The 25,762-nt window shown below is 44.4% G+C and overlaps 2 protein-coding genes across 5 annotated transcripts in view; one reads left to right on the top strand and one right to left on the bottom strand.

The window, feature by feature from the left end:
* Nucleotides 1-10,751, top strand: part of N4bp2l1 (NEDD4 binding protein 2 like 1) — a 36,616-nt gene extending 25,865 nt beyond the window's left edge. The window contains exons 2-5 of one of the 2 annotated variants that reach the window (XM_045155411.1): nt 2,955-3,082; nt 3,612-3,700; nt 7,940-8,016; nt 9,270-10,751. In XM_045155411.1, coding sequence (XP_045011346.1) covers nt 2,955-3,082; nt 3,612-3,700; nt 7,940-8,016; nt 9,270-9,525 — 550 coding nt within the window. In that variant the 3' untranslated portion in view covers nt 9,526-10,751. The remainder of the gene's footprint in view (nt 1-2,954; nt 3,083-3,611; nt 3,701-7,939; nt 8,017-9,269) is intronic. The other variant, XM_045155412.1, reaches the window with a different exon arrangement.
* A 4,621-nt stretch (nt 10,752-15,372) lies between these two features.
* Nucleotides 15,373-25,762, bottom strand: part of Brca2 (BRCA2 DNA repair associated) — a 65,151-nt gene continuing 54,761 nt past the window's right edge. Inside the window, exons 25-27 of one of the 3 annotated variants that reach the window (XM_045154205.1) lie at nt 19,879-20,123; nt 17,274-17,420; nt 15,373-16,272 (exon numbers count right to left, since the gene is read on the bottom strand). In XM_045154205.1, coding sequence (XP_045010140.1) covers nt 15,754-16,272; nt 17,274-17,420; nt 19,879-20,123 — 911 coding nt within the window. In that variant the 3' untranslated portion in view covers nt 15,373-15,753. Of the gene's footprint in view, nt 16,273-17,273; nt 17,421-19,878; nt 20,124-25,762 lie in introns of those variants that run through there. The other 2 variants (XM_045154206.1, XM_045154207.1) reach the window with 2 other exon arrangements.

The raw sequence follows: 25,762 nt of genomic DNA, 5'->3' as shown, positions 1-25,762 counted from the left end.
GCGATCCTCCTACCTCTGCCTCCCGAGCACTGGGATTAATGGTGTGCGCCACCACGCCCGGCGGATTCCTTCACTTTTAACAGATCCTGAACCTTCCTCCTTTGCTTATTGCTCCCCACAACAGGTGGAAGTCTTCCCAATTTTCAAGTCCAAGTCAAATGTTTCTCCTTTGCAATGTTTTCCTTACCAGGATTTCTTGTTTCTGACCTAAATTCTCTTGGTGTTTTGCTGGTACAGCTCTTCCCACCATGTGTCATAGGAAGCTGAGCGGGGCTGTACTTTGTGCCTTAACATATCACTTAACATTAGACATATGTTAAGCATGCAATTCGATTGACTAATTAACTAATAGTCCTTCAGCATTAAAATATGTTACCTCTGGGCTAGAGAGATGGCTCAGTGGTTAAGGTGCTTGCCTACAAAGCCTGATGACCTGGGTTTGAATCCCCAGTGCCCACGTAAAGCCAGATGCACAGTGGCACATGCATCTGGAGTCCATTTGCAGTGGCTAGAGGTCCTGGTGCACCTATTCTCTCTCTCTTTCTGTTTCTCTTCTCTCTTTCTGCTTGCAAATAAATAAATAAAAATATCTTTAAAAAATAAAGCTGAACCAGGCGGGGTGGCATACACCTTTAATCCCAGTGCTCGGGAGGCAGAGGTAGGAGGACCACTGTGAGTTCGAGGCCACCCTGAGACTACATAGTGAATTCCAGGTCAGCCTGGGCTAGAGAGAGACCCTACCTTGAAGAAAAGGAAAAAAAAGCAAAATATGTTATCTCGTGGCTGAATATTCCCAGAAGGCTATCAAGAGACTCCCAGTTTATATATATGTAGATTTATAGACATAGATATATATATAGATAGATAGATAGATAGATAGATAGATAGATAGATAGATTTCCTTGTATGACACCAAAACCTGTTAACAAAGAAAATACATTAACTTTGAAATTATTTTTGTTGTTTTTCAAGGTAAAATCTTTTTCTAGTCCAGGCTGACCTGGAATTCACTATGTAGTCTCAGGGTGGCCTTGAACTCATGGCAATCCTCCTACCTCTGCCTCCCGAGTGCTGGGATTAAAGGCGTGCGCCACCACACCGAGCTACTTTGAAATCGTTTTCGGCTGAATGCTTTCCTACCTGCTGAGGAATTTTGGTTGCCTGAGGTTTCTGGCACGTGTTATTTACTCACCTTTGAAAGTGTCGGCATTTCCTTCCTCTTTCCTCTCATAGCCTCTGTATTACCCGAAAGATCTCACACTCTCCTGTACTCCAGTGCGTGTTGTTCCCACAGCCTGTCTGTCGGCAGTCTGGGTGGGTGAATTATTACTGACAAAAATCACTTGTTAGTGCCTTTCCTTTTATCCGTCTTTCCAACACTTTCCATGACATGAGCTGAGACCATTGACTGCAGATGGACCAGTCAAGGCTGAGCCAGCTCTGACGAACCAGCGTGGCCCTGGTGGCTCCCTGTTCATCTTCATTAAGAGCACACACCGATTTAGAAGTTTAAAAAAAAAAAAAAGCCCATACCGAGGACTGGAGAGCTGGCTAAGCAGTTAAAGTGCTTGCTTAGAAAGCCTGGGAGCCCTGGTTTGATTCCCCAGCACACACATAAAGCCAGATGCACAAAGTGACAGGCACATGCATCTGGAGTTCCCTTGCAGTGGCAAGAGGCCCTGAGGTGCCCATACTTTCCCTCTCAAATAAATAAATCAAAATATTAAAAAGAACATACATTGAAAGCAAAGAAGGGAAGTGCCTGCTTTTTTCTTTGTATTTCCCACCCTTCTCATTCTATATATATTTTATATTTCATTATATTTTTTATTTCTTTATATTTATTTTTTATTTATATTTATTTCTATGTATCTATCTATCTGTCTATGTTTTTTGAGGTAGGTTCTCACTCTAGCCCAGGCTGGCCTCAAACTTAGGGTTATCTTCCTGCCTCAGCCTCCTGAGTGCTGGGATTAAAGGTGTGTGCCAACTCTCTCTCTCTCACTCCTCTCTCTGGCTATCCGATCTTTTTCTCTAACTTGTCAGCGTCTTACCGCAGCACAACCACGCATGCTTGGGTTCCCCGCTGCACTCGTGAGGGATTCCTTGCTCTGCTGGGCGGCGCTGCAGTCAGTCCATGCCTGTCCACTTAGCGCTGGCCTCCCTCATTAGCGTGGACTGTCACAGACGAGGGAAGGCGGCTCTGCACGGTCCCCAGTCACTGCTTGGCCCGATATCACCTTCTGCCAAAAAAAAAAAAAAAAAAAAGCCCAAGGATTCCAAGTGGAAACATCTCTGAGGTTTGCTGGCACAGAGCTTAATGGCCCTTCGGCTCGATGCTTTTCCTTTAATTCTGTGGAATTTTCAGATTCACACTCAGAGTGGTGGACGAGCAGCTCATTTCTTTCCTTCTCTTATGCTTTTTCCGTTTGGTTTAGATATTGTTAAGACATAATTGTTGCCTAAGAGGGTAGCTCACACAGATCTCCTCTATCCACATTTCACACCTCAGCAAGGACTAGTTGCTCAGATGGGTCCTTACAGAGGCCAGAGCTCCGAGGAATGGGACCCAGGACAGGTAAGAGTTTAGGGGCAAGGGAAGGGCTGCAGTGTGGGGGCGTGGCGCCCACCGGGAGGTCTGGGGAGGGCGCTGGTGCCTGGAGACTGGCCTTGGGGGGCTGGTGTCACCTGGCCCCCAGCCTCAGCTTGGATCTGTCAGTCCTGGTTACTGTAGGAGCAGAAGCCACGGTCCCTCCCAGCGGCCTTTCTGCCCTCTCCTGCCTCCTGCGGAGGAGCCCATGCCGTCTTCTTAAACGAAGTGCAAAACTCAAAAACCTGGTGACCTCAGAATTACAAACTGCTAAGCGTTAGAGATGAAAGGAACCACCGCTTTCCCCAGGATTCTCTGCATAGCATAGTAATAAAAATCCCTCTCTCGTTTCTTCACTTTCCAGGCAATTGCAGCGCGACTTTCCCAGGGCTCTGATTTTCAGCACCGATGAGTTCTTCTTCAGGGAAGACGGCTCCTATGAGTTTAATCCCGACTTCCTGGAGGAGGCCCATGAGTGGAACCAGAAAAGAGGTGACCGATTCCTTTCCAAACGCCCCGAGAAACCCTGTCACGTGCATAGATTGTAGCTGCTTCAGAGTGAATGCATTTAAAAAAAAAAAAAATTATTTATTTATTTATTTATTTGAGAGCGACAGACACAGAGAGAAAGACAGATAGAGGGAGAGAGAGAGAATGGGCGCGCCAGGGCTTCCAGCCTCTGCAAACGAACTCCAGACGCGTGCGCCCCCTTGTGCATCTGGCTAACGTGGGACCTGGGGAACCGAGCCTCGAACCGGGGTCCTTAGGCTTCACAGGCAAGCGCTTAACCGCTAAGCCATCTCTCCAGCCCAGAGTGAATGCATTTTATGGCAGAAGCTTGATCAAATCCGCAGCAGAATGCCATAGCGTAGCTACTCTAGATTCGGGGTGGGGGGAGAGAAAATTACTGATAACGGGCTCTAAACTGCGCGGCATGGAATTGTGTAGAGCACGCTCTGTAGCAGAAGCGGACGCTGAGCCTGCTCCGTGTTGTTCACTGTCATGTAACGTTGTGTTGCAGCGAGAAAAGCAATGAGGAATGGCGTAACCCCCATTATTATTGATAATACCAACCTGCACGCCTGGGAAATGAAGCCCTATGCAGTCATGGTAGGAAGATGTGCCGTCATTGTGAATTTTCAGTTACGGACGTTTCGTGACAAAGCTGAAACCTGTGTTCTTTCTTCTTTTTCTGACCTTCCATAACTTCACGTTTGCTAACAGTAGCTCTTACCAGGGAATGGCGCTTTTCCACTGTTCAGTGAACTCTGCTGAGACGGCAGCCACCTCGGGGTGCGGTCTGTAAACAGTCCTTGGTGTGAATTCCTTTTTTTTTTTTTTTTCCCCCCTCAAATATTTTGTCTATTTATTTGAGAGAGGGAGGGAAAAAGAGAGGGGGAGAAAGGCAGGTAGAGAGAGAATGGGCACGCCAGGGCCATTAGCCACTGCTTATGTGGGCCTTGGGGAATCCAACCTGGGTCCTTAGGCTTTGCAGGTCGTGTGCCTTAACCATTAAGCCATTTCTCAAGCCCACTTAGTGTGAATTCTTGATAATTTTTCAGTCTTGGTTATTTTGTTATTTTCACACAGAGGAACACTCACTGAAGCTTGCAGGACAGTAGAGGATTAGATAACACACTAGCAGGTCTCAGCAGGGCAGGTCTGTCCTTAGAGAGCCGAGGATGGTTAGCGCTCTGCTGTTGCTGGCTGAGTTTCAGGGGCAGATGTTTCCAATTTTTTTAAAAAAATTATTTTTATTTATTTGAGAGAGAAAGACAGAAAGAGAGAGAGAGAGAGAATGGGCATGCCAGGGCCTCCAGCCACTGCAAATGAACCCCAGACACGTGCGCCCCCTTGTGCATCTGGCTAATGTGGGTACTGGGGAATCGAACCTGGGTCCTTTGGCTTTACAGGCAAATGCCTTAACGACTAAGCAATCCCTTCAGCCCTTTTTTATTTTTTTGGTTCCTGAGGTAGGGTCTCACTCCAGGCTGACCTGGAATTCACTATTTAGTCTCAGGCTGGCCTTGAACTCAGTGATCCTCCTATGTCAGCCTCCCAAGTACTGGCATTAAAGGCGTGCACCAAAATGACAGTTGTTCGTATTTTATAGATTTTTATTTATTTGTTTATTTGAGAGGGAGAAAGCAGCATGGGGTAAGGGGGAGAATGGGTTGTGCCAGGGCCTCCAGCCACTTCAAACGACCTCCAGGTGCATGTGTCCCCTTGTGCATCTGCCTTATGTGGGTCCTGGGGAGTCGAACTGGGATCCTTTGGCTTTGCAGGCAAATGCCTTAACCACTAAGCCATCTCTCCAGCCCAACAATGAGGTTTTTATATTAAATTATTTATTTTTATTAATTAATTAATTTGAAAGTGAGAAAGAATAGGCACTCCAGCTGCTGCAAACAAACTCCAGACACATGTGCCACCTTGTGCATCTATTTATTTGAGAGATAGAGAAAGAGGCAGATAGACAGATAGAGGGAGAGATAGACAGACAGAAAAAATGGGGATGCCAGGACTTCCAGCCACTGCAAAAAAACTCCAGACACATGTGCCACCTTGTGCATCTGGCTTATGTGGGTCCTGGAGAATCAAACCCGTGTCCTAAGGTTTTGCAGGGAAGTGCCTTAACTACTAAGCCATTTTCCAGCCCTGGGAGTTTCTAATTTAAAACCAGATTGAGGGGGCTGGAGAGATGGCTTAGCGGTTAAGCGCATGCCTGTGAAGCCTAAGAACCCCGGTTCGAGGCTCGGTTCCCCAGGTCCCACGTTAGCCAGATGCATAAGGGGGCGCACGCGTCTGGAGTTCGTTTGCAGAGGCTGGAAGCCCTGGCGCGCCCATTCTCTCTCTCCCTCTATCTGTCTTTCTCTCTGTGCTCTCAAATAAATAAAAAATTAAAAAAAAACAAAAACCAGATTGAGGATTAACACTAACCCTGGTAAGGCAGTAGAATACAAATATAAATACACATGTTACCCAACTTCCATTCTGATCATTTTCAGGCCTGCTTTTTTCTTACACTCTGTGTTGAGTATAGAACAGAGGAAGGATCCTCAGATATAGAGCAGGGTAGGGAGGAGACAAGGAAATGGTCGGCTTCATCATGTGTAATTACCACTGCAGTTGGGAAGTCTGTCCTACACAGCCTTATGGTGGTCTAGTTTTAGGCTTTTGTTACATTTGGGGACTTGGATGTCTGTATGAAGAGTGAGTGCCTTCATGGTTATCAGCACATTAGAGGGAGCAGAGCATCTTCCTGGTTATCACTCATATTAGAGGGAGGTCTTCACGGTTATCAGCGCACATTAGAGTGAGCATCTTCACGGTCATCAGCACATTAGAGCGAGCGTCTTCACGGTTATCAGCGCACATTAGAGGCCTCTTGGGTGAGAGATGAGCAAAGTCATCAATAGCCGCCTGAGTGTGGGCGTGACCCCAACCCAAGATTTAGGGATTATCTGACCGTTATCAGCACACATAATGGGAAGTCACTTTATTTTTTGGTTTTTGGCCATGTAGTCTTTATTTATTTATTTATTTATTTATTTATTTATTTATTTGAGAGCAACAGACACAGAGAGAAAGACAGGTAGAGGGAGAGAGAGAGAATGGGCGCGCCAGGGCTTCCAGCCTCTGCAAACGAGCTCCAGACGCGTGTGCCCCCTTGTGCATCTGGCTAACGTGGGACCTGGGGAACCGAGCCTCAAACCGGGGTCCTTAGGCTTCACAGGCAAGCGCTTAACTGCTAAGCCATCTCTCCAGCCCCCATGTAGTCTTTTTTAGTCATGCACACCTATTAATAAGACTCAGAAATGAGATATTTTCCAGATATAATAATAGTTGAATCCTTATATGAAAAAAAGTACTCATCCAAAGAATGAAAAGGAAGCCCTTCCCCCTTTTTATTGTTAAATTTAGAGCTGGAGAGATGGTTCAGTGGTTAAGGCACTTGCCTACAAAGCCTAATGACCCAGGTTCAATTCCCCAGTACTCATGTAAAGCCAGGGGCACAAAGAGGCACATTCAGCTACAGTTCACTGGCAGTTGCTTTAGGTCCTGGTGCCCCCTTCTGTCTCTCCTTTTTAAAAACTTAAGTCCGTCATGGTTGCACACACCTTTAACCCCACACTTAAGAGGCTGAGGTAGAAGAATCACTGTGAGCTCAAGGCAAGCCTGAAACGACATAGTGAATTCCATAACAGCCTGGGCTAGAAGGAGATCTTACCTCAAAAAAAATTAAATACATTCATTAAGTGATAAATAGTAATGACACACATTCATGGTGAACAGAGATGTTTTGCTGAATATATTCACTGTGTAATGATCAGGATATTTAGGGTGTCACCTCAAACACCATTTCTTTGTGAGGAGAGCATTCGAAGTGCGCTCTGCTCATCTGATTTATGATACAGAGTTAATTGTAATTGCCCGTTGGTGCAATAGTATACTTGCATTTTTTTTTTCATTTTATTTATGAGGAAATATTTCTGCTTAGTTCATTTCTTTCTTCATTTTATAACAATAAATAGTAGTTGTAACAGAAAGTTCAGTTTAAGATAAAGTAGGCCCATTTATGAAGGCAAAGACTATTTATAGGAACTGTAATAGTTTTCTGAAGTCAAAAAGAAATGGGAGGGGGCTGGAGAGATGGTTCAGCAGTTAAGGTGCTTGCCCACAAAGCCTAATGACCCGAGTTCAATTCCCCCAGTACCCACCTAAAGCCAGATGCACAAAGTGGTGCATGTATATGGAGTCTGTTTGCAGCAGCTGGAGGCCTTGGTGCGCCCATTCTCCCGGTCTATCTCTCTTCTCTCTATCTGCTTGCAAATGAATAAATAAAAATATTTTTTAAAAAAATGGGGCACAGGGAACTGGGCCAAAGAATTGGGCAAAGCAGGAAAAGCTACTTTTGCAGGAAAGATTGGGCAAGACCTGTGGAAATCGTATTTATTTCATAAATTATTTGGCACTCTCAGTTCTAAACCAAGGCAGGAGGAATAGGACAGCACATTTGACTGGTGCAAATCTGATACTTGGAATCCACTGGGATCATGCTTATTCCAGTGTTTGGGGCATTTTTATCCTAAGCTCAGTGATCTGTCTTTAGAGATGTTCAACTTCATATTAGATAAGATTGACCACAATCTCCCATTGGGAGCCATATTGTCCCACGAAAGTGGCTGAGTATGGGAATGAAGTATAATAGATAAATTAAGGCACTGGATTTCTGGCAATGCAAAAGGAAGTTTAGACAAGATTTGTAGTAAATGTTAAATGGAACATAAACATTCCCAAAACATATATACTCTGTCTTCAATGTTTTATGTACTTTTGAAAAATCAGGCACTTGAAAATAACTATGAAGTTATATTCCGAGAACCTGACACTCGCTGGAAATTCAACGTTCAAGAGTTAGCAAGGTACTGCTTTGTCTTTCTAGTTTCTCATTATGTATCCTGCTATTTTCAGGTATTTCAGGCCGAACAAAAGAATCTTTTCAGGCTGGAAATGGACTGGTAGTTTTCAGGCCAGAAATGGTAATTCTTGGAACTTGATTAACTTTGGACCTATTAACATGAAGACTTTAGTTTTGAGTCAGTTTTCTAATACATTGCTGAATGCAAACTCTTAGCTTGGAATTGGTCCTTTAAAGGGACATCTTAACGTTCTGCTAAATTGTGTCTTCATTAATGAATGCTTAAAACCACTTTCCCCGGCATGGGATTGCACACCTCAGGGTGTTTTTTTTTTGTTTTTTTGTTTGTTTGTTTTTAGGCTAAATAAAGACCTTGGATATTGAACTGGTTATAGATTAGTTGCTGCTTCTAATTTATACAACAAATACCCAAGTCATACTAACTTCATTTTGAATGCATGGCCTCTGATAGTCACTCTCCGTGACAATGTCTGTGGCATGAAGGAGCCAGTGAGGTCAGAGTTTGTGTTCTGGAAGTAAGACGAGTTTGTCCCTGGTTACAACAGAGCGTGTGTCCAAAGTGGCTCTGTCACCACGCCACCAGGATTGCCCAGTGCAGCTGTTACAGCCACCAGCTTCCTGCACTCTGTCCTGCAGCTGTCCTCTTCGGAAATTACTTTTTTATTTTCTTGATAGGGTCTCACTCTAGCCCAGACTGACCTAGAATTCACTATGTAGTCTCAGGGTGGCCTCGAACTCACAGCTACCCTCTTATCTCAGCCTCCCGAGTGCTGGGATTAAAGGCATGAGCCACCACACCCGACTAGAAATTACACTTCTAACTACATCCCCAGTTGATATTTGTGCCTCTAGAATTTAAGATAGATTGGATATATAGCCTTTCTTAATAGTATCAGGGACTGAATAACCCCTATTGATTGTATTATACATATACATTATTACTGTTCATAAATGTTCATATGACGAAAAAAAAAATCATGGTGTACTTTTATGGCTTGGAGCACATAGTCACTAGTACCAGAAGCAAAGCCTTTGTAAAGCTAACCTCAAGCTAGATTGAGGGGTGTGCAGTTTGGCATGGAAAATAGGGAGCAGAGCCTGAAAGATAACTGACGAGCAAGACAATGTGCTTCCATCAGTTATGTTCTGAGATGCAGGATTTGTAAACTACGAGCAACTCTTTTTTGTCTTGCCTTAACTAAACATCTGCATTATTATTATTATTATTTTACGTAGAAGAAACATCCATGGAGTTCCAAGAGAAAAGATACACCGAATGAAAGAACGGTATGAACATAATGTTACCTTTCACAGCGTGCTTCACGCCGAGAAACCAAGCAGAATGAACAGAAGCCAGGACAAGAATAACGCGTCGCCTCCCAGCAGCTCGGGGTACTGGAACACCTACGCCGAGCTGCCAAACCGGAGGGCTCCTGGCGGCTTTACAAACGAGAGCTCCTTCCGAAGGAGTCGTTGTCACCGCGGATATTAAGAGGCCTATTTTACAGCCATCCAGAATTTTCCTAAATAGGTTTTTACTTCAACTTTTGGTGTTTATTATTTGTTCAGTTTTGGTCACAATTCTCATTCCAGTGTATAGTCAAGCCTGAGGCCGTTATATTCATTATCTTGAACAAACAGGCTCCAGCACCAGCCACATGCATGGCCTGATGCTGGGCACTCTGTAGACCGGGTTATTCTCTTCCTCGACAGAAAGGAATCATTGAAATTGAAAGCCAAGAACAGACTAGTTAGATTCAGAAGTAAAATTAAAAACATATATATATATATAATCAGAAGTAATATATATATATGCTTATATATATTGAATTATATATATATTTCAGTACTACATTCCCTGAAGTAATCCATTTATTTATTTTTTTTCAAGAAATTCATCTCTAGGGAAGTTGGCAGGATGGGGGAAGCAAAGGCAGGAAACATCTAGTGCCATCTCTCTACGTTGATAATCTATGTATCTAAAGCCGTGAGTCATGTCACTCTAATGACGCTGACGTTTCCCTTCAAACCAATGCACCAGAAAATAGAGCTATGAAGGAATGTTGCCCTCCAAAGTGAACTTTTGGGAAAATGATTCCTTTATTGTAATGATGTGTCACTGTTGAAAACGTCTTTTAAATCCTTAATAACATAGGCAAGTCAGGAGAGTCAGTGTCATTAAAGTCAAACCCCGTGTTCAACTCCTTTAACTGGATTACAGATTAAACCTTTCTTGTGGCTGTTGTCTAATAGTGTAAATAAAATAAATATGCTTTCATACATAGAAAACCAATTTTTAAGAGGAATAGTTAAGCAATTTCTATAATGATGCCTGTAGCCTGTACATTTAGTTGGCAGCCCAAATGCTTGGGAGCATGTGGAGTTAAGCAGCCCAGGGTCACACAAGGATGTATACATGCCACTCCCAGTGAACGAATAGCAGCCTGGATCGTCCATGTGGCATTGTTTGAGACAACTGAGGTTACTACAACGGTGGGGTGTCCCTCTTACCCCAGTACTCAGTTTATGAATCCAAATTAATCCCAACAGGTTGTAGTCTGATTATTTTGGTAGAGACCATGACAGACAAGATCATGTGGGGTGAATGCTCTATTTGTTGTTGGCTAACAGCTTCTTTCTAATGTTCTGTGAAATATTATTTTAAATGTCTTATATAATGGTGCTTTTTGGTTATTAAAAATTGTATATGGCATTGCATTTATATGGATTTTTTCATTGACTTTTGTTGGTTTGGTAAGTCCCAGACTTCAACACATTATAACATTTTCTACATCGTAGGTTTATTAACTGCTGTCTAATAAATAGGAGGTATAAATGTAAAAATAAGAGCAGCTTTATATATATTTTAAAGGGGTATTTGTTTCATTTATTTGTTTGAGACAGAGAAAGAGAAAATGGGCATGCCAGGGCCTCTTGCCACTACAAGCAAACTCCAGATGCATGCACTACTTTGTGCATCTGGCTTTAAGTGGGTAGTGGGGAATTGAATCTGGGTTGCTAGGCTTTGCAAACAAATGCCTCCAACCATTGAGCCATCTCTCCAGCCCGACCTTATGTTTTCTAATGTACATAAATCTGTACTCATTAGGTCTCAGTTAATATCCTATTATCTTGTATTTTATTTATTTATTTGTGAGAGATAGAAAGAATCAGATAAGGCCGGGCGTGGTGGTGCACACCTTTAATCCCAGCACTAGGGAAGCAGAGGTAGGAGGATTGCCCTGAGTTCAAGGCCACCCTGAGACTACATATTGAATTCCAGGTCAGCCTGAGATAGAGTAAGACCCTACCTCGAAAAACCAAAAAAAAAAAAAAAAAAAAAAGAAAAGAAAAGAATCAGATAGAGAATGGATACACCAAGGCCTCTAGCTGCTGCAAATGAACTCCAGATACGTGCACCATTCTGTGTGTATGGCTTACATGGGTACTGGGGAGTTGAACCTGGGTCCTTAGGCTTTGCAGGCAAGTGCCTTAACCACTCAGCCACCTCTCCAGCCCTAACATTCCATTATCTACCACTATTGAAATCTATTCAGCATAGTCATGACTACCAGAAATGCATCTGATACATTTTAAAACCATTTTCCAAATTGGTATCTCCTTTTGTTGCTTGCTGGTGGTCTCTGGGTGTTTCTTGGATGTTGATGTCAATCTAAGAACTGGAAAAGATGCACAGGAAAAATAAAACAGTAGGAAACTTCAAGAGCAAAACAGTAGTGCTGGCAAGATGGTTCAGCAGTTTAAGGTGCTTGCCTGCAAAGCCTGATGGGCTGGGTTAGATCCCCCAGTGCCCACATAAAGTCACGTGCACAAAGCAACACATGCATTTGGAGTTCATTTGCAGTGGCAAGGAGGCCCTGGTGCACCCATACTGTCTGCCTCATTCTGTCTTAAATAAAAATATTAAAAATGATTTAATAAAAAGAGCAAAGCAAGCTGGGCATGGTGGCACATGCCTTTAATCCCAGCACTAGGGAGTCAGAGTTTGAGGCCACCCTGAAACTACATACTGAATTCCAGGTCAGCCTGGGTTAGAGCGAGACCCTACTCCCCCCCCCCAAAAAAAAAAAAAAAAAAAAAAAAGCAAAACCACCACCAAAAAAGCAAAGCAATAGCGCACTGCCGAGAGTGGCAGAGAGCCACTGCATGGAAAAGCTTGGGGCCTGTATGTGTGTGTTGTGTATACACGTGTGTGCACATGCACATGCCAGCTCAGAGGAAAATACCAGACGTCCTCCTCTTTTCACTTACCTGCCTTTCTCCGTGGGCCAGGGATTCTCTGCGCTCCATCCCTGGCATGACTGGGTTACATGTGAGACCATGGCCAGCTGTTCACGTCAATCACTGACCGGGAGCGTGGGTGGTCAAAGGCCTTCCTAGTTGTGCTCCAGGTGCTTGTAACTGCTGAGCTGTCTCCCCAGCCCTCCAGAGCCTCTTTTTGCATCCACAAAGAGGGAGCCACTGCCAAGGGCACAGTTGTGGTAGTTACGTTTTGACAAACTTAGGTTAAATAGGATTTCTTCTGCTTGTTCATGTTCCTTGCCATGTTGCGTCTGATTTTAATCATAAGCGAACCCAAGCATGCACAGCCGTACGATGGTAAATACAGGATTCTTCCTGATTTGTCCTATTGCACATGCATCTGGAATTCATTTGCAGTGGCAGGAAGCATGCTTGTTCTCATTCTGCCTCAAAATAAAACTTAAAACATATATACAAAAACGATTTGGGCTGGAGGGATGACTTAGTGGTTAAGATGTTTGCCTGAAAAGCCCAAGGACCCAGGTTTGATTCCCCCAGGACCCACATTAGCCAGATGCACAAGGGGGCGCACACATCTGGAGTTTGTTTGCAGTGGCTGGAGGCCCTGGCATGCCCATTCTCTCTCTCTCTCTCTCTCTCCCTCTGTCAAATAAATAATTTTTTTTCTGTTTTTGGTTTTTCGAGGTAAGGTCTCACTCTAGCCCAGGCTGACCTGGAAATCACTAGAGTCTCAGGGTGAGATCAAACTCCAAGCAATCCTCCTACCTCTGCCTCCCAAGTGCTGGGATTAAGGGCGTGTGCTTTTAAAAAAGATTTATTCTTGGCCTTGAAATGTGTTTCACTTGGATTTGAGACTATACTATATGTAGATTTAAGATACATTAAAGATTTAAGCCAGGTGTGGTGGCACATGCCTTTAATCCCCTTGGGAGGCAGAGGTAGGATTGTTGTGTGAGTTCAAGACTACATAATGAATTCCAGATCAGCCTGGGCCAGAACAAAAAGCAAACCCCAACCAAAGCCAGGCATGGTGGCACACGCCTTTAATCCCAGTACTCAGGAGGAAGAAATGGGAGGATCGCTGTGAGTTCGAGGCCATCCTGAGACTACGTAGTGAATTCCAGGTCAGCCTGGACTAGAATGAAACCTTACCTAAAAAAAAAAAAAAAAAAAAAAAAAAAAAAAAAAAAGCAACCAAACAAGCAAACAAAAAAACCCCAAACAAACAAACAAACCCCAAAGATTAATTTTAGTGCTGGGGAGATGGTTCAGTGAGCAGTTAAAGGCACTTGCTTGTAAGTCCTGATGACCCAGGTTTGATTCCCCAGTACCGTTAGCCAAATACACAAATTTGTGCATGCATTTGGAGTTCACGTGCAGTGGCTAGAAGCCCTGGCATGCCCATTCTCTTTCTCTCCCCTCTTTCTGCTTGCAAATAAATTTAAAAAAAAAAAAAAATCAAGAGCTTCTTCCTGCTACTAATTGGGGTTAGAATCGCTCTATTCCTTTTCTCTGTTAAACATACCTGTTCAACTTGCTCTCTTCTGCCTTAGTGGTTGGTGGATTTAACATGCTAGGTCCTGTGATGGAGCTAAGACACAGTGGGCAGAGTGATGCCTTGTGCAACCTGTGGACTCTGAAGCAGCATCTGGCCACTTTGCTTAAACCTACAGACACACACTCTCTCTCTCTCTGAAATCTACTTCTATTTGAATTTTCCTTCCCTTCCCTTTCTTCCTCTTCCCTAAAAATTTGTTAAGAGGACACAGTTTGCCTGTATGCACCCCAAACCATAACAGGATGAATGGCTCCCTACTGCTTTCCATCTCAGATCTAAGAACACCCTTGAATAGGTACTAATGATCACCAAGAGGAGGAGAAAACTCACTTTCTTCGTTCCTTTCTCTTGGTCTTTCCATTTGTTTGGCAGTGTTTGTTTTTCATTCTTTTTATTATTATTATTTGAGAGTGACAGAGAGAAAAAGGCAGAGAGAGAGAGAGAGAGAGAGAGAGAGGTTGGAGGGGGGGTGGTGGAGAAAATGGGCATGCCGGGGCCTCCAGCCACTGCAAACGAACTCCAGGTGCACGCACCACCTTGTGCATCTGGCTCACATGGGTCCTTACATGGGAATCAAGCCTTGAACTGGAGTCCTTAGGCTTCAGACAAGCGCTTAACTGCTAAGCCATCTCTCCAGCCCTCTCTTCTTTCATTTTGAGGCAAGATCTCATGTAGCTCAGGCTGCCTTTAAACTTGCTACACAGCCAAGGATAATCTTGAATTACAGGTCCTGTCCCTCTGCCTCCCCAGTGCAGTGATCACAGGTGTGGGCTACCATACACAATGGGATTCCTTTCTTTCTTTCTTTTAAAAAATATTTTAAAAATTATTTATTAGACAGAGAGAGAGTGGGGAGGAAGATAAGAGAGACTGAGTATACCAGGGCCTCATGTACCACCTTGTGCATCTGGCTTATGTGGGAACTGGGGGAATTGAACATGGGTCCTTAGGCTTCACAGGCAAGCAAGCACTTTCACCACTAAGCCATCTCTCCTGCCCACAGTGGGACTTCTAACTGGAATAATTTAATTCCAGACGCCGTGTCAGAATCACACAAAGGATCTATGTTGTGGTTGTGCTGGCTTAAGGGTGAAGATGGTCAGGAACTCCTGTGCAGCGTCTCTGCTTATCCTGGCATTTGGACACGACAGAACTCTAGGAGAACCACATATGCTTGAAGGAAAATGATTTCACATGAGTTATCTCTGAAAAAAACCCTCTGAGAATGGAAAGTAATCCAAGGAAGTGTACTTGGGCTGGAGATGTAGCTCAGTTGGTACAAGGCCCGTCTACCGTACAGCAAGCCCTGGGTTTGATCCCAGCACGGCATAAGCTGGGCGGGGCGGCACGTGCCTGAGGTCCCAGCACCGAGGCAGAGGCAGAACGATGAGAAGTTCAAGGCCAGTCTGGCATACGTGAGACCTCGCTTCAAAAAGAAACCTGAACAAACTAAAACTACACTTAGAACCCTCATTTCACTTAGTAAGTGACACAAACTAAAATAAAAAGTATGTTTTATTGTATGTGCAAAATATTTGTAGTGATCAATCTAATCATAAAGATTTAAACGAGATTTTCCAATCAGTAAACATACAGTCAGCTTTAAGTTAGACAAATGAAATAAAAGTACGCTAAACAAAGGACATTTCTATGATACATAAACACCTGAGGAAACTCGAAGCTATTGCACATCTTGTCACAGAAGCACGTATAGGTTGAAACTGTACACATAAATTGGGAAAGCTAGGAGTCATTAAGCATGGTTACTTTTGTTTTTGTTGCCTTTGTAATTCCTGAAATGTACTCATTTTTGGACTTGGGTCCTGAATATGGGCATGACCTTCATCTGTGCTGGCGTGGAAATTCCTGTCCTTGGACCTAAGGGGCCACGTGGCATCTTTGCTGTGCCGGGTGACCTTCTGAAGCGGAGGGCGGAGTCCTCGTGGGCTCACTGGCAGATGGGAGCCGATCTGCTCCGGCCGAAGCGGACACCAGGGCTTGGGTGTTCAGCAACACCAGTTCTTCATCAGCTATCGAGTCGCGTTCCAGCGGGGAAACGTCATGGGCTCTCCTCAGTGGCGTCCTGGGCGGAGGTCTCCATTCTCTGCTCTTTCTGGGTGTCTCATCCCTGGCACCACAGCTCCGTGGTGGCTGGAACGCCTTCTGTGCGGCCGGAGAAACCAACGTGCACATGGGGCTCACAGGAGGGGGCAATGGCAGCCGACTCAGGAAGTCCAAGGCCCGCCTCTTCTTGCAGCTCTTCGGGTCATCACCCTCCCTCTCCTCTTTGCAAGACTTTGAAGTCACCTGGGCCAACACAGACGTGGGCACAGGCTTCCCTTTGGGTGTACATTGTGACAGGGGACTTTGACAACTTTGCTCATTGTTAGAGGACTCCTAGTAGAACACAGCAAAAGGAGCCCATTATAATTATGCGCTAGCAAACAAAACAGAAATCAAGTTACTCTTCATTAAAAAATACTGAAACACAAATGCCACAATAATTCTCACTGGTCTAATTGCAAACGGGCTAGATGGGTTCAAGGAACATCCATATCATTACTCCTATTCCACAATGAAATAATTTCACATAAAAGGACATAAGAATGACATGAAAAGGAAAATGAGTAATCATAATATACAAAGAAGGATTTTTGAAAAAAAAAAAAATTTTTTTTTTGTTTTTCGAGATAGGGTCTCACTCTAGCCCAAGCTGACCTGGAATTCACTCTGTCGTCTCAGGGTGGCTTGAACTCACAGTGATCCTCCTGTCTCTGCCTCCTGAGTGCTGGGATTAAAGGCGTGCACCACCACGCCCGGCTGCTTTTAATTTTTTATATAATTACCACGTTCAACATAAACATTTTGAGACCATACACTAAGCTTAGATACTTATTTTTCCAGCTCTGGGACTGGGGTAGCTGCTCAACTTCTCTCCCTGCCACAGCCTCCGCCTGCACTGACAGCTTGTCGTCCACGGGAAGGAGGCTCTGAAGACTGAGTGAGGCAGGCAGGGTGCCGACCACACGCTAGCGGTCCAGCCACTATCACAGACTCACCTCATTTCTATCAGTTCTGATTTAATTGAGTTTAGAAACAATACATTAGCAACCTAATGGTATGGACTAGTTCTTCTGAGAAAAAGAGGCCAAAAGGCCTCTTTTTTTTTCAGGCACATGTACTTGGAATGCCAGAAATATCTGTGAAGTTTGCTCCCAAAGTGTTTTATTTTTGCTTCAACAAACAAGATGCGATTCCCAAATACCCTATATAAATGACAGCTACACAACAATGAACCACTTTCTAGTCATTCAGTCAGACTGTACATTGGTTGCTAGGAAACACCAAATATACCATTGCCCCCAAATACAATATTTCTTGAATTCACATTAACCTACCAGCAACTTATTTCCTGTAGAAGGGACAGTAGACACAGGCTGCGGCTCTGGCTTGCAGGTCTTGGTTGGGGTGGGCCACCGGGGGTCGCCTGCGTGAAGGAGACGCAGAAGCTTGCTTTCTGCGTCACTACAAAATGTGTCAACGTCCTAAGAAAAGAAATTGGAAAAGCTGCTTTGTAAGTTGCTAATTCATGTTCAGAAGTTTTTCCTCCTTCAAGACTAGAAATCAAATGAGACCAGAACAAAAGAATGAAGCACTTCTCTCCCCTTTCAGACAGGGCCTCACTATGTAGCCCAGGCTGGCTGTGAACGCTAGATTCTTCTGCCTGGCCCCGAGTGTGTGCTACCACACCTGGGGAGACACCCAAAACCAGACAGCACCTGTCACACATGCCAACCAATGCAAAACCAACAGCAGTGACTTACGGAGAGTCAACTGTTCAAACAAGACTGGAGAGGGAGAGGGAAAGGAGAGAGAAAGGGGCAGGGGGAGACATGGAGGGTGAGAGCAAACACGTGTGCACGTGCATAACCCAGCCCTCCAATGCTGTTAAGATATTTTATATAAATTTTGAATAGCCTTTCAAGTGTTCAATTACAGAACTATGGCTTATTTTTTGGGGGGGGGGGTCCCAGGTAGGGTCTCACTGTAGCCCAGGCTGACCTGAAATTCACTATGTAGTCTCAGGCTGGCCTTGAACTCATAGCAATTCTCCCATAAGGCTTATTTTCTGTGGATCTTTCACTCGTAGCAATTTATGAAATCCAATATGTTATGGGAAATCAGCATGCATAGTAATTAAGAGTTTGATTTCTGGGGCTGCAGAGATGGCTCAGCAGTTAAAGCAGTTGCCCGCAAAGCCTAAGGACCTGGGTTTGACTCCCCAGCACCAGTATAAAGCCAGATGCACAAGGTGGCACATGTGTCTGGTGTTTGTTTGCAGTGGTTAGAGCCCTGGTGTGCCCATTCTCTCTCTCTGCCTCTCATAAATAAATAAAAAATAAGTGTCTTAACCACTAAGCCATCTCATCAGCCCCCCAAATAAAATATTTTTAAAAGTCTATGTTCCCCCAACCCCTGTGTTCAGACAGCCAAAGTATGAGGCGTGGCCTTATCAACTTGGCATGTTACCTAGGGTGACCCATTCAGATTGTGTTTCTCACCAGTAAAATGAAAAGACAGTTTAAAGAGTTGTTCAGAGACTTATTAGACCGAGGCCTGACACGCAGGACACATTTACTAAGCATCAGCCAATGTTATTCCAGACGCTCGTGCCACTCTCGCTCTAGCCCAGGCTGACGTGGAATTCACTATGGAGTCTCAGGGTGGCCTTGAACTCACAGCGATCCTCCTACCTCTGCCTCCCCAGTGGTGGGATTAAAGGCGTGCACCACCACGTCCAGCTTTAAAAAAAATATTTTTATTTTTATTTATTTATTTGAGAGAGAGGCAGAATGGGCATGCCAGGCCTCCAGCCACTGCAAACAAACTCCAGACACATGTGCCACCTTGTGCATTTGGCTTATGTAGGTCCTGGAAAATCGAACCTGGGTCCTTTGGTTTTGCAGGCAAGCGCCTTAACTGGGAAGCTGTCTCTCTAGCCTGCTTGTGCTACTTTTTGTGTCTGACTTTATGAGGGTGGCTGGAGAATTGAACCAGGGTCTTTGCGAGCAAGTGCCTTTAATCTCTGATCCATCTTCCCAGCTCCCTACGGAAATGATTTTAGAGTCTCTCTCTCTCTCTTTTTATTTATTTATTTATTTATTTGTTTTTTTTTGAGGTAGGGTCTCACTCTAGCCCAGGCTGACCTGGAATTAACTCTGTAGTCTCAGGGTGGCCTCGAACTCACAGCAATCCTCCTACCTCTGCCTCCCGAGTGCTGGGATTTCTCTTTTTACTTTTTATCTTTTAGGTTTTTGAGATAGGGTTTGGCTCTAGTCCAGGCTGACCTGGAATTCATTATGTAGTCTCAGGCTGGCCTTAAACTCAAAGCAATCCTCCTACCTCAGCCTCCTTAATGCTGGGATTGAAAGGTGCATTCCACTATGCCTAGAGTTTCTTATTTTGATGAATTCACGTCAAAGAGGCATAAACTATGTAGATGCTTGATACAGTTTAAATGGAAACTTCTAGTCTACGCATTATCAATTAACCACACCCCTTTTTCCTCTGCATGTGTGGGATCTATGGCATATGAACGTGCATATGCCCCATGCACGTGGAGGAGAATACCGGGTGGTCTTCTTGTATTGCCCACCTGCGTACTTCCTTGAGACAGGGTCTTTCAGCCCACAGCTGTCCGTCAGTAAGCACCAGCTATTCTGTCTCTGCTTCCTGTGGACTGGGGTGACAGATATATGGGCATGCTCAGCCATCTTATTTATTTATTTTTTAATGTGAGTTGTGAGGAGTCAGATTTGGCAGTTTCTGGCCCAAGGGTCTCTTGTGGAAAGTGCTCTTAATTGCTGGGCCATCTCCCTGGCCCCCACTCTGCCAACTTTTGTGAAGTTCAGTTAACTTAGATTATTTCTGTTTCTCACTCACATTGGACTATTTTAGTAGGAAAATAGCAAAATGTATGGTAATGATGGAAAGTGATTTTACCTCAACAGCATGCTTCATCTGGCTGAATCGCTCTTGAAAGTGGACCTCTTTTGGACTGACAGAAAATATGGAAAACTCTCCAGCAAATAAAGTAGGAATTCCTGATTTGGATCCTGGGTGACACTGGAGGTTGCTTGCAGCAATTAACATACAAGGTTTAATCATGTCTTCGTTAAGAGCTATCCAAAACTTTACTGCTAGTAAATTGTGGCATTCATCTGACAAATAGACCACGGGAGCAAGGCCTGAAACGAAAAGAACTGTCATTATTAAGATTTTAAAATGGGAGGGGACCAAAAACATGCCTGTTTATTTTAGTTTATTCTAACGCTGACAAATACATAAAATAAAATTAACTGAATTTAGAGAAAACACAGGAATCCCTTTCGTTGCTGAAGGACTGAAATGCCAATGCCAGTACGTTCTGAGGCACGGACAACAGGTGCACACCGCTGGGCAGACTGCAGACTTGATCAGCTGTTCTAGAGAGAAGCCTGGCAATGCCTAAAGGCCATGCCCACATTTCGTATTTACCATTCCACCTGGCATTTCTACTTCCAGTATCCATTCTGAAGACACACGTCCAGCATGGCTCATGAGCTCAGCTGTGAACAGGCCGCTGGAGCTCTGTGTGCGACTAGGAAATCCTGGAAGCAACATGGGGGAACGCTGGGTGAACTAAATATGACAGCCGCACAGTGGTATGCTACGCAGCTGTGACAAGACAAGCAGAGGAAACTAAAGCATGCCACCTGTTAGTGCACAGAGCAGTCACCTTACAAGGCCCTGCTGCTTGAATTGCGTGACCTTGTTCTATAACCACGTGTCCATGTGTCTTCCTGCCCCCCCCCCCCGCTGTGTGCACTGGCAGAGCAGCCTGTCTCCCTTAGAGAAGGTGAAGGACCAGAGGCCTTCATCCCCTACTTCCTGCTCCATTGTTCCCATGACTTCTCTCATGTAGTCTATTCCCAGGCACTCTTCTCCCAGAAAATCATACAAAGGACCACTTAGCTTTGTTCTTCAGATTTCTGGAATCTCAATCTTCCCTCCTCCCCAATCCTCTGTCGCCCCTTTTCCAGTTTGGATCTCACCATGCTGCCCTGGCATGGTGCTCTAACTCACTTAGTAAAGATTTAGGGCTGGGGAGATGGCTCAGTCATTGAAGGTGCTTGCTTGCAATGCCTGCTGTCCTGGGTTTGATTCCCTAGTACCCACGTAAAGCCAGATGCACAAAGTGGTGCATGAATCTGGAGTTTGTTTGCAGTGGCTAGAAGCCCTGGTGCACCCATTCTCTCTCTACCTATCTGTGCCTCTCTGTAAAAAACAAACAAACAAAGGAGATTAGGGGGTTAGAGAGATGGCTTGGTGGTTAAGGCATTTGCCTGCAAAGCCAAAGGACCCACGTTTGATTCCCCAGGACCCACGTAAACTAGATGCAAAAGGTGTCATATGTGTCTGGAGTTTGTTTACAGCAGCTAAAAGCCCTGGTGCGCCTATTCTCTGTCTCTTTCTCTCCCTCTAAATAAATAAAATAGATTTTATAGAGAAAGGAGATGGAAGAAAACAGATGTTTCCATAACCTGGGCAAAGAAATGGAGGAAGCCTAAAGTGGAAACTGAAGAGTCAGGGCCCACTGGGGAGAAGGAAGGACCAGGGTCAGGGTAGTGACGGCAGAGGGCTGGCGCACCTCTGGGTGCCTTTGTGCACAGCTAGGATGCCTGCAACCAGCAGTACAGCTTGGTGTGAAGAGCTACTCTGCAGTTGGTTGGTCCAAAACGGGGGCAGGGAACGTACAAGATGACCCCAGAAAATCTCATAGTGCCGGACAGTAAGGAGGGACTCTAGCAGTGAAAGTGGTGAGCTGGATCCCAGGCGTCAAAGCTGGAGCCGTGTGAGCGTGGCAACGGCACCGAACAACGCAGGACAGGTCCATATTCCCAAGACCCACAGACAGACACTAGCTGATCAAAGCTGCAATTCACGTAAAAAGGAACAAGGGGGGGGGGCGGGGGGAGATGGCTGAGCTTACTTGCAAAGCTTGCCAGCCCATGTTCAATTCCTTGGCACTCATATGAAAGTGGATCAGAACCCTGGCATGTTATGCACATGCATGAAAGCACATAAGTGAAACTAATGAAAAGTTTGCTCCACAGTTAAAAGGAATGAGGAGGTAAAGTCATCATCAGGCAAATATCATAAGAACTATTGTTCTTATCATAAGAACTGAGAATTGCTAAAACTAAAGGTTTTAAATCTGAGAAGAAATAGGATGTGCAGTCTTAAAGAGTATCCCCAAGATACTTATTACTACAAAGAGAAAGGCAGTTATTTTCAAAGAAAAGCCTGGCAGGTACCATGTTAATCAATGGTCAAAGTTATTACAACAGTAACAAGAAATACAAAGATCATTAGCCTCTTGATCCAGTATGTGACAGACACATCAGTCCAGTGGCAATCTTGCCCCAAAATGCATATCTCCTATCAACTCAAGAGAAAACATTAAATACATTCAACTTAAGGGAAATGATCAAAAAAATAACAACCCACTTAAAAGTATCACAATAAAAAAAAATGACAGCCAAATGAACAAATGTTAAAGATGGGCTACCATAGAGAAATAATGAATGACTGCAATTCAGCATCCTTTTTAGGATGTTGGGACAGGAAAAGAAAGATGGCATACAAACCTTCAAACTTGAATAAATTTAAACCAGTCTACAGATAAGTATAACATGGTGCCAATGTTAACTACCCAGTTATAATAACTGTGCCACAGTCAGGCAAGATTCCAATAGGGTAAACTGGGTGAGAAATATTTGGAAATGCTATCTTATTTTTTCAATTTTTTTTTGAAGGGTTGGAACTAGTTCAAAATAAAAAAATAAGGTTGGGTGTTCTGCTACATACACTCAGGAGACTAAGGCAGAGGAACCACAAGTTCAAGTTCAGCCTGGGCTATATAGCAAGACCTTTTCTCAAAAATATACTACATTTTGCCGATCGTGGTGGCACAGGCCTTTAATCCCAGCACTCAGGAAGCAGAGGAAGGAGGATCACTGTGAGTTTGAGGACACCATGAGACTACATAGTGAATTCCAAGTCAGCCTGGACTACAGTGAGACCCTACCTCGAAAAATAACAACAACAACCCCCCAAAACAAACAAACAAAACAACCTATATTTATATATTATATAGTAAACATTATGCTATATTATTCTACATCATAATGTAGAAATGGGTACCGGTCACTGAGTCAGTGAAAATGAGACAGACTAGGGTTGGACTAGATAAAAATCATTAAGTCTTCTACCTACAGCTTCTTATTTATGCTGTTCCAAAGGTCTCATAGCCCCAACAAGTGACAGGAATGGAAAGAACTGTCATTTTCAGGGCTGGGAAGATGGTTCAGAAGTTAAAGGCTCTTGCTTGCAAAACCTGCTGGCCCAGGTTCAACTTGCCAGGACACATATAAAACCAGATATACAAGGTTGCACATGTGTCTGGAATTCATTTGCAGTGGCAAGAGATACTGGTGCAGCCATTCTCTCTTTTTCAAATAAATAAAAGTGCTAAAAAAAAAAATTTTTTTTAAAAGATCTCTGCTGGATATAGTGGTGCATGCCTTTAATGCTAGCAGTTAGGAGGATCGCTGTGAGTTTGAGGCCAGCCTGGGACTACATAGTGAATTCCAGGTCAGCTTGGGCTAGAGCAAGACCCTACCTCAAAAAAAACCAAACCCAAAAACAAACAAAAAAGAAAAAAAAAACAAAACAAACACTTAAAATAAATGTGCATTCTCTCTCAAATAAATAAAGTATTTTAAAAAGAAAAACAGAGGGCTGGAAAGATGGCTCAGTGGTTAAGGCACTTGCCTGTGAAGCCTATGGGTCCATGTTTGTTCGATCTATCACCAGATCCCACATTAGCCAGATGCACAACGGTGAGGCAAGCACAGGTAGTACATGCCCACTAGGGGGCGCAGCGTCTGGAGTTTGATTTCAGCTGAGGCCCTGACATGCCAATTCTTTCTCTCTCTCAAGAACAAAAGAAATAAAAAGAAAAACAGCAACAGAAAAGATATAATTCCATGTTAGTTTGCTCTTCTGATTTTCCTATAAGGTTTCATAGGGAAGACTTACTTATTTCTGTTACTTATTTTTTTTAAATATTTTTTTTGTTCATTTTTTATTTATTTATTTGAGAGCAAAAGAAACAGATAGAAATACAGATAGAGGGAGAGAGAGAGAATGGGCGCGCCAGGGCTTCCAGCCTCTGCAGACGCATTCCAGACTCCAGACGCATGCGCCCCCTTGTGCATCTGGCTAACGTGGGACCTGGGGAACCGAGCCTCGAACCGGGGTCCTTAGGCTTCACAGGCAAGTGCTTAACCGCTAAGCCATCTCTCCAGCCCACATATTTTATTTTTATTTATTAGAGAGAGGGCGTGGAAAAGGAGTGAATGGGCACACCAGGGCCTCTGGCCACTGCAAATGAACTCCAGACGCATGCACCATCATGTACATCTGGATTATGTGGGTCCTGGAGAATTGAACCTGGGTCCTTAGGCTTTGCAGGCAATAGCCTTAACCTCTAATTCGCCTTTCCAGGTCCACAATACCTCTTTTTCTAAATAGCCCAGTGTGGTAGTTTAAGTGTTCCCCATAAACTTATGTGTCCTGAATGCTAGGTCCCCAGCAGGTGGCAATTTGGGAATTGGAGCCTCTTGGAGGTGATGTTATTGTTTGCGGGGGGGGGGGGGGAGCCTATGGGTGTTACAGCCAGCTTCCCCCTCCAGTGTTTGGAACACTCTGCTGCTGCTGCTGCTGCTGTCTATCCGATGTTGGCCAGGAGGTGATGTCCAGCCTCTGCTCATGCCATTGGTTTCCCTGCCATCATATAGTTTCCACTCGAGTCTGTAGGCCAAAATAAGCCCTTCCCTCCCACAAGCTGCTCTTGGCCGGGTGTTTTCTGCCAGCATGTAAAGCTGACTGCAACACTTAGGTTGGTCTTGAACTTGTGATCCTCACATGTCAGCCTTCCCAGTAGCTGAGGATATAGGCATGAGTCAGTGCACATATCTTTGGACCTCTTTCATATACCTTTAAAACTATTAGCATTGGGGCTAGAGAGATGGCACAGTGGTTAAGGCATTTGCCTGTGAAGCCAAAGGAACCAGGTTCAGTTCCCCAGGATCCACATAAGCCAGATGCACAAGGGTTACATGCGGCCCTGGCATGCCCATTCTCTGTCTTCTCTCCCTGCTTGCAAATGAACAAATTTAAAAACATAAGCTGGGCATGGTGGCAATCCCAGATATACACTGCAGAATACTTTTACCAACATGTATGCAGTGCTAACTTTTTTTTTGGGGGGGGGGAGGGTTTCAAGGTAGGGTCTCACTGTAGCTCAGGCTGACCTGGAATTCACTGTATAGTCTCAGGGTGGCCTTGAACTCACGGCGATCCTCCTACCTCTGCCTCCCGAGTGCTGGGATTAAAGGTGTGCGCCATACCCAGCTTGCAATGTGGATCTTGGGCTACTCTGAACTTGTATAAATTTTTTTGTGCCTTCTTCCATTTCTTTTGGAAAATCGCTTTGAAATGACAAGACACAGGGCAGTCTGTGAAGCTGCTGGCATAGACTCTGCCTGCAGCGGCTCCAGGTTCAGGCACAGAGCCTCCAGCTACTGAGCCCCACCCTGGTCTGTCCATCGCTCTCCTTGGGACGCTCTCCTGAAGCGGCCTGCTGCCTGAGTAGCAAGCGTCTAGCGACGGGCCCTGTGTCTGGCAGCGGCATGGCTGTGAGGGCTCATACGGACACCGTTCCCAGGGAATACGAATTGAAAAATGATCTCAATTCATTTTGTAACACAGCGTCTCTCTA

The sequence above is a fragment of the Jaculus jaculus genome, chromosome 7 (assembly GCF_020740685.1).
Source record: "Jaculus jaculus isolate mJacJac1 chromosome 7, mJacJac1.mat.Y.cur, whole genome shotgun sequence".
Lineage (NCBI taxonomy): Eukaryota > Metazoa > Chordata > Mammalia > Rodentia > Dipodidae > Jaculus > Jaculus jaculus.
The sequence above is the reverse complement of the archived record's forward strand: the minus strand, read 5'-3'. Positions and strand labels throughout refer to the sequence as shown.